General features: G+C 36.6%; 1 protein-coding gene across 1 annotated transcript; it reads right to left on the minus strand.

Annotated features, from left to right (window-relative positions):
- On the minus strand, window positions 1-6,016 carry LOC109053446 (26S proteasome regulatory subunit 8-like). The gene is made up of 12 exons (XM_042767305.1): window positions 5,880-6,016; window positions 5,238-5,309; window positions 4,590-4,659; window positions 4,376-4,473; window positions 4,227-4,283; window positions 2,278-2,508; window positions 2,037-2,163; window positions 1,656-1,846; window positions 735-833; window positions 475-585; window positions 273-359; window positions 1-143 (listed from the first exon to the last, which is right to left on the minus strand). Exons 1-12 carry the CDS (start codon window positions 5,910-5,912, stop codon window positions 90-92), a joined length of 1,230 nt encoding a protein of 409 aa, XP_042623239.1. The 5' UTR covers window positions 5,913-6,016; the 3' UTR covers window positions 1-89.
- Window positions 6,017-8,269: the final 2,253 nt, after the last annotated feature.

Genomic DNA, 8,269 nt, shown 5'->3' on the forward strand with positions numbered 1-8,269 from the left:
CTAAGTGAGAAACAATTTATTTTGAATACATTTGGGTGATGAAGCAACTTAAAGACACACACAAAAAAGCACATTACATAGTCTAATGTTTACTTCCAGAGCTTCTTGATGGACATGTTTTTCTCACTGTCTTTCTGCATCACCTGTAAACATACAGTAAATTATAAATGAGAGCTATTCACTGAAAAAAATATTTTCCTGCAATAAGAATTGGTGGGTTTAAATATTATTTGTACCAAAAACACGATCGAAAAAGAAAATGATTTCAGTACCTTTGCTACTGCCATTTCAAAATCTTCTTGGGTTACGTGGACTCTCCTCTCTCTCAGAGCATACATCCCTGCCTCTGTGCAGACACCCTGTCAGACAAGCACAAATAAAAACAGCTTGTTGAAAATGTGGCGTATAGATGTCTGTAAATGACTGGAAATGAGCGCAGCTCTGCGTCATGCATGGTGGAGACCGAGACCTCACCTTGACCTCAGCACCAGACGCTCCTGGCATCAGCTCGGCAATCTTGCGCAGGTTAATACCACGCGTCAGGTTCATCTTACGGGAGTGGATCTTCAGAATATCCAAACGGGCCTGAAGAGGACAACATAACACTATGAGGCTACTCCTAGTATTTATACACACAATAATAGAGAGTTATACAAAAACAGAAGTATCAGTATCAGTATTTCAGTATCAAGATGATACTGAAAACGTAAAAATACATAGAGATCCCAGCTAACCTCTTCATTTGGAGGGGGAAATTCAATCTTCCTGTCAATGCGGCCTGGTCGAAGAAGCGCAGAGTCTAGAATGTCAATACGGTTTGTTGCCATGATAACCTGAGGGAAACAAGAACATATTCAGGTAACTCAGACTTTCTTTAAAGTAAATTATAAAAATACAGCTGGAGCCAAGCACAGAAATAGTATAAATGTCAGTTTGAGTAGTTTTGTTTGGTCACAGCACCCCTGGTGGTGATGTTTGGAAAAGCAGTTGAACTTTATATAGTACTTTATATAGGAATGTGATCAGCAAAAGACAAAAAAGATGGAAAACATGCTTTGTTTTCTCTTTTCAGTATACACTATACAACAACAACAACAATATAAATGAATATATTATCAGTAATAATTTTTTGAATTTATTCAAATTCCAAAAACAAAAGTTAAAATCAGAGCATTTTTTAATTTTATTATTATTATTATTATTATTATTATCTATAAATACTTTTTAAATAATTTAAAAAAAATTTTGGTTTGGAAAACCAAATGGAGCCCTTGAAGCTTCTCTTTGATCGACTAAGGTTTATGTGTGACTCTGCATATAATTTTAGGAAGGTTGTTGACGTGTGTCACATTTTCAAATGCACATTACAATCGCCCCAACTCACCACGCTTGCAGAGATAGAGTCCGTGTGGAGCAGTTTTATTGTGAACAGAGCTGCTCTGAGACACTGAAAATTCTAGATCATGAGTTACTCATGTGCCACACAGATTTTTCTAGAATTAAATCACAGTATTTTATAATCACACTAAGTCATGCTGTGTTTTCACAACTGTGCATTTTAAGAATTCAATAAAAAGCTACCAAGTTCTAAAACCAGAGATGAGAGCCCTCTCATGTTAGGATCAGCACATAGGTTACAGGTGTTTGCTTTTCACCTTGATGTTCTTGGTGGCCTCAAACCCATCCAGCTGGTTGAGGAGCTCCAGCATAGTTCTCTGCACCTCACTGTCTCCTCCTGATCCACCCTCTAGCCGAGACGAGCCGATGGAGTCGATCTCATCCATGAAGATGATGGAGGGCGCATGTTCCCTGGCCATGACGAACAGCTCACGCACCATACGAGCTCCTGGAATGTACACACAGAGTCAAACAAGGATAAATAATAAAAAAAATCTTTCATAGCAATATATGATTTTATAGTAAGGAAAAGAGCAGCAAGAACATTCTGCTAAACATCTCCTTTTGGGTTCCACAGAAAAAACATTTTTATTTATTTTTTTTTTTTTTTATGTGATTTGTCTGGAAGCACAACCAACCTTCTCCTATGAATTTCTGCACCAGCTCTGATCCAGACACCCTGATGAAGGTGCAGTCGGTGTGATGGGCCACAGCTCTGGCTAACAGGGTCTTTCCTGTTCCAGGAGGTCCATACAGCAACACACCCTGCAGACCAACAAAACATTACAGAAGATGAAGTAGATCTGGCAGGCCAACAGACCTACTTTTGAGAAGGTAGCACTCTTTTACATGACATGAATAAGCTATGTCATCTCTTACCTTAGGCTGTGCAATTCCTAGAGCCTCAAACAACTCTGGGTGCTTGACTGGAAGCTCAATCACTTCCTTGATCTCTTTGATCTGTTTGTCCAGCCCTCCAATCATCTCGTAGGTTGAATCTGGCACTTTTTCCACCATCATCAGTGAGACGAGTGGGTCAACTTTGTTTGGCAGGATTTTGTGAAGTGTGTAACTGTCATTTCTAAGTGCTACACGGCAATTTGGAGTTACCTGTCGGAAAAGAGGATTTAGTTTACTATCAACATTAATACAAAAAATCTATAATATCAGTACATTTTTCCATCGGTACTCTTTTCAAAAGTCACCAGGCAAAAACTGAATCCTCTCCTAAAATTCAGAGGTATCAATTATGACTGTAAAAACTAGGGATGCACATTTAATTGTAATTTGTGACTGTAATTTGTGACCAATATTTAATTTTTTATTTTTTTTTGACTGTTATAATGTATTGGTCATGAGTGTCCACAAGCTTTTACATGTGGGGTTGCCAGATCTCAAGAGCTTAAATCCCCCAATTGGAGCTTTTCTTTTAAATTGATACATTTCGTCTTTTATTTAAAGGGGTCATATGATGTTGCCAAAAAGAACATTATTGTGTGTATTTGGTGTAATGCAACGTGTTTATGCGGTTTAAGGTTAAAAAAAACACATTATTTCCCATACGATGTACAATATTGTTTCTCCTCTATGCCCCGCCTTTTTGAAATGGGTCGATTTTTACAAAGCTCATCGTTCTGAAAAGCAAGGTGTACTCTGATTGGCCAGCTATCCAGTGCGCTGTGATTGGCCGAATGCCTCAAGCATGTGACGGAAATGATACGCCCCTTACCATACTGTGATGCCGTCTCCCAGCAGGACGAGACTCAGTTAAGTTCTGAGGTGAGTCAGAAATTTCAGACTGTCCTTGCAAAGTTGGAACTGCCCAACGTTATAGAAACAGCCGTTGTGCCACAGACGCATCGTAGGCTACTGGTTCAGGAAACAGTCCTTCATAAAATGTGCTGCGCACATCTGGATATTTGGGTTGAACTGTTCTGGAACAGTGTTGTAAATATAATTTAACCGTTGACTTCTAGTCGTGTCCTCTTTTGGAAGACCAAACAAAGTTGTTTTGCTTTCACAACGAAACACAGCATCTCCACAACATGGCGCCGGTGGCAACAGAGAGAAGAAAAGTCACACCTTCTTTCTTTGCGTGAATATTTGGCCGGCGTTATGCAAATCTTCCCACATCGTGATGTAGACATGTGGGGCCTGTTAGAACGAGCCGTTTTAGGAGGGCATGGACAAGTCTTAACTTTTATAAAGAATATCTCTTTGGATTTGAGACTTTAGTCTTTGCAACTTTACAGATCTTCTTTATGCACCATGAGCTTGTAACACTCCAAAGACAAAGGAAAAATTGAAATCGCATCATATGACCCCTTTAATCTTCTCAACCTGCCAACCATGCGCACAGGCAGTTTGTGTTATTTGTAGCGACTAAATCTGTGAGCAAACATTCTGAGTGATGAACTGTAATATATCCGAACATGAATCCAGACTATATTGTTTTTCATGAATCTCAACTATATTGTTTGCGATTGTGGTTGCTGAATACATGCATTAATGCAACGTCATGAGTCTTTTTTGCTTGTTTTAATAGATATACAGTACCGTAATTTGTTATTGTTAAATAATTAGGAATTCTACTGTTTTAGCTTTTGAGAGAAACTTCTTAGAATTTTACCAGTTTTTATAATGTAAAGAGTGTGTTAATGTATGTAATATAAATAGGACATAACAGGAAACTAGATGATGAAAAATACACCCTGCGAATGAGTTGATGTTCTCTTAATAATTGTGATTAATAATTAGAATTTTTGAGCAAAATAATCATGATTATCAGTTTAACCAGCCTTAGTAAAAACCCAAAACTAAACACTTACATCATTTATATCAATGTTCTTATCCACATCCACTACAAACTTTCCTTCAGGATGCACCTAAAAACAAAGCATAAATACAAATGATTAACAAAACTGCATAGTAACATCTCAGCACAAATCATTTAAGCAGGAAATCATGGCTGTCAAACCTTGACCAGCACTTTCTTCTTGTCCATGGCTCTCACCACCTCTCCTACATAAGACCCCTGCTCCTGCAGCAACTGAAGCTCCTCACGCAGGAGGCGCACTAAAAGAAACAGCACAAATCACATACTGATGACATATTTAGCATATTCTATTTGGCATATGCATTTGAACACCACAAAGTGACATTTATGAGAAAGCTGGCTGAAATGGCTTTACCCTTGGCATTTAACTCGTTCCTTTGAGCCTGCAGACGTCTGAGATTTTGGCTTTTCTCATTCACTGTCAACTGAGTAAAGAGACAAGCACATTAAGACAACAAACCCTTGTGAAAAAGAAGTGTGCTTAATTGTATTGAGCCTGCATTTGTAGTGTACTTCAAATCTTAAAAGTATATTTTTAATAAACAAAAGGTAATATATTTTAAATGTTCCAAATTGCAGCTTTATCATTACAAAATATTTTAATACATGACATTAAAGTTTTATTAGAAATGGCATAGAAGTATATTTTAGTTTATTATAAATGCTTGTCAGTACATTCAGGAGTACACTTTAATCATATTTCTAAAACATTAGAATTATGAAATTACATATTATAAAGATGTACTTAAGTTGGTCAAAACTCTCTTAAGTTCAACGACATGAATTTAATAGAAATTTAAAATATAAAACATAATTTTTATTGTAAATAACATGCAATTAAGTGTCCAATAATATTACACCCATTTCTCTGAATATTCTTTTAAATTATATTATTTCCCTAATAAACACTCTTTTTACAAGCATGCTAAAGTGTACGTCTTTTTCGCAAGAGTCCTTAATATCGTTAATATAGTCAGTCAAACAATTTCATGGCTATTCTTACCTGAAGATCCTCAATTTTAGACAGATAATACTGTCGGAGACCAGTGCCCCCTTTACTGTCCTCAATATCCATCTGGAAAAAAAAAATATTATTAACAATAATATTATTAACAAAAAATGTCGATTTAATAATAGTCAGGTACAGACGGTGAAGTAAAGCGATGATTCACGATGTTTTCTTAACAATGAACCATTTAGCATGTTATGATCAGTAATGAGAGATTCCTCATTAACGTTAAAGAGTTCAGATTTCTGTTATGATGTTATGATCAGACACGAGCGATTTTGATTCTCTGTGTTATGATCAGAGTTTTGATTATCGGATACTTCTCTTATTATTAGACGATATATATATATTATTCTGTTATTATCAGTGATACAGCATGTTATAGCTAAACATGAATTATTTGTCATGTAGTAACTAGTTCTCCCATGTTATGATCAGTCCTTGTCAGTGACACAATGAGACAGCAAACTCTGCTTCACTCGGAGCAAACGCGTCTTAAAGTCAGCCATTCTATCTTATATCTCCTAACAATACAGTTACAGCACGTTCCTCGTATGTAATATGTGATGCTGAATTATAAAACACAGCTAATAGTGTTGCTCATATTTCAAGATTTTACAAAAAAAAATCATTTACTTGCTCGATCCCGTCCAGCGCCATCTTGAACATGCAAACTTCCGTCCGTCAGCTGCCTTATTTCCGCTTTGCTTTCCTCTGGCATAATACACTGCAGACTGAAAAATGTGATCTCTAGCGCCAACGTCACGCTGGAGAGTTCCTGTCGTTACACTTAACCGCGAATAATGCGGAATCAGTAACGGTATGTGGACAGTCAGAGTATGGCAAGCTGTTTTAACATTTAATCTAAAACGTAATAGATTCTAATGCTAATTTATTAGGGTGACCATATTTTAGTTTTCCAAAAAGAGGACAGTGACAAAGACTATAGAATAATATACGGACTATGGGTTGGGGATGGGGGGTTGTTCAGACGGGTTGAGAGGAGAGATGACTGACAAGATCATACTGGAGGATTTGCTGCTCAACAGATCCTGAGCTCACCGACAAATATCCTTTTTTCATAAGATAGCTTCCTTTATACAGAGCGTGCGTGATTGCAAAATCGAAAATGAAAGTGAACAGTGAGTGCTAATTCAAAAGAGATTATATACTCCGCATATTGATAGCGGAGTATATAAGTGGGTGGGTGGGACTGGACACAACAATCTCGGGAGCAGAACATACACGTTGCAGGAACGGGCGGTAATGGTAAGAATTTCAATGGTAGCGGATTAAGAAAACAGTCCCTCGCAGTACTCTAATAGAAAAATGCAAACAATGAATGGCGACTGTAGAAAGCAAAAGCAATTTAGAAAACCTGGCCGGACGCATTGTTTTAGGTCCAAAAAGAAGATATGTCCAGGAAAAAGAAAACACATGGTCACCCTTATTTTATGCTACTAGTACTTATTTTTGTATCTATTGTCTATTCCATTGGTTACTAGTGCTTAAGAATGAACTGATGTGATGTCATTTCGAACAAAATTTGGCCAAAACAATGTTCATTTTGAGAGTAGGAAACGGCTTGCCAAAGTGAATTTTCTGCAAAAGTTTGTTCTGGCTGCAAAACACCTTCGTACTACCATTGGTCCATGATGATTATGTCTTAGGAGGTGTGCGCTGAGGCTTCACCTTCTTTCACACGGAACTCTTTTCTGGGTTCAGTTCGTTTGTAGAGTCCTTAGAGGTGAGACATCCGTGGATAAAAACATAAACGCAGTGGAGAGCTGCTTTATAGTAGCAAATTAAGTTAAATGAAATTAAGAGACACTGATACTGTTTTTCATATTTAATGCTGCTGATTGCTTTTAAGCAATCTATTGAATAAAGTACAATGTAAATACATTTGACGTGAGTGCACAGGAGTGCTAAATTATAGAGCTTTGCAAACATACCCATGTTGCTATGAACAGATGCTTTTTATTAAAAAAATGCCTGCTGTCCATTTTTGTTGTGTTTATTTTGTAACTGAAAGGAAAGCATGCATCACATATTTTCATATTCATATAAACTCTATTTTCATCAAAGTGGGTGGCATTGGGATGTTTGATAACAGTATACCGCTGCTCATGTATTTCGAACTTCATTTTATCCTTAAAAGAAGAACAAAAAATAACTTTGTTTCGAGTATATCGGGGCCTTTAGGCAGTGCTTATTCTTTAGGTACAAGTGCTCATTCTTTAGGTAGGCCTACTAATAACTTTTTAATACTAATACTTTATCCATTAGATAGTAGTACTTAATTCAGTAATGACTAGTAACTATTCTATTGTTACTAGTTACACATTACAAATTTTTGCCTTGGACTTCTATCTGGATCTGTCATTCAACAGCTCAGTTCCGACTAGTAAAAACTTTTAAAAAGTACCCAAAGAATAAGCACCAGTAGCAAATAATTAAGTACCTGTACTTAATGGAAAAGATAGTAGTAGCTAAAAATAAGTACCAACAGCATGAAAATAGATTCTACTGTTTTAAGGAATACATGTTAAAACAGCTTGCCATAGTATGAGGCAAAACTTGAACCAGGTTTACATTGTAATAGCTTTCATAAATAGACAGACAACATGACTGAACAATATAACCTATTCTTTTAAAATTATTATTTCTGTTGTGCAATCTGCCTGCATAAGACCAACCATCTCAAATCTCCCACATTTCGTTTTGTGTTACAAGGTGTAACTATGAGAGCCCTCAGCAAAAGTTCTAAAACGCACCGCTCCAAGTCTATGGAACAGGTGAGGTTTTAATGGAGACAGGTATTACCAGATTAACCAGGATACTACATGCATCAACATGACTAGTGTTTTGCTTTATCTAGCAAACAGTCTACCTTCTAGTAGATGGAAACACACCTGGTTTTCTTACTTTTTAATTAAATATGTTATCTAATTATAACATTTAATATTCCTTCAGGTTAACAGTCTTCCATTAAATGTAATAAAAGAAAGTAATTCACATGTGAA

Source organism: Cyprinus carpio, chromosome A12 (genome assembly GCF_018340385.1).
Source record: "Cyprinus carpio isolate SPL01 chromosome A12, ASM1834038v1, whole genome shotgun sequence".
Classification (NCBI taxonomy): domain Eukaryota; kingdom Metazoa; phylum Chordata; class Actinopteri; order Cypriniformes; family Cyprinidae; genus Cyprinus; species Cyprinus carpio.

Bases quoted from the DNA above. Each gene is read 5' to 3' on its own strand.
- LOC109053446 (XM_042767305.1), bottom strand. From the start codon at position 5,912: ATGTTCAAGATGGCGCTGGACGGGATCGAGCAA. The intron at 2,164-2,277 runs GTAAGAGATGAC...GTTGGTCTGCAG, and splicing joins TAGGAATTGCACAGCCTAAG to GGTGTGTTGCTGTATGGACC. The intron at 360-474 runs GTGAGGTCTCGG...CTTGTCTGACAG, and splicing joins CGTCTGGTGCTGAGGTCAAG to GGTGTCTGCACAGAGGCAGG.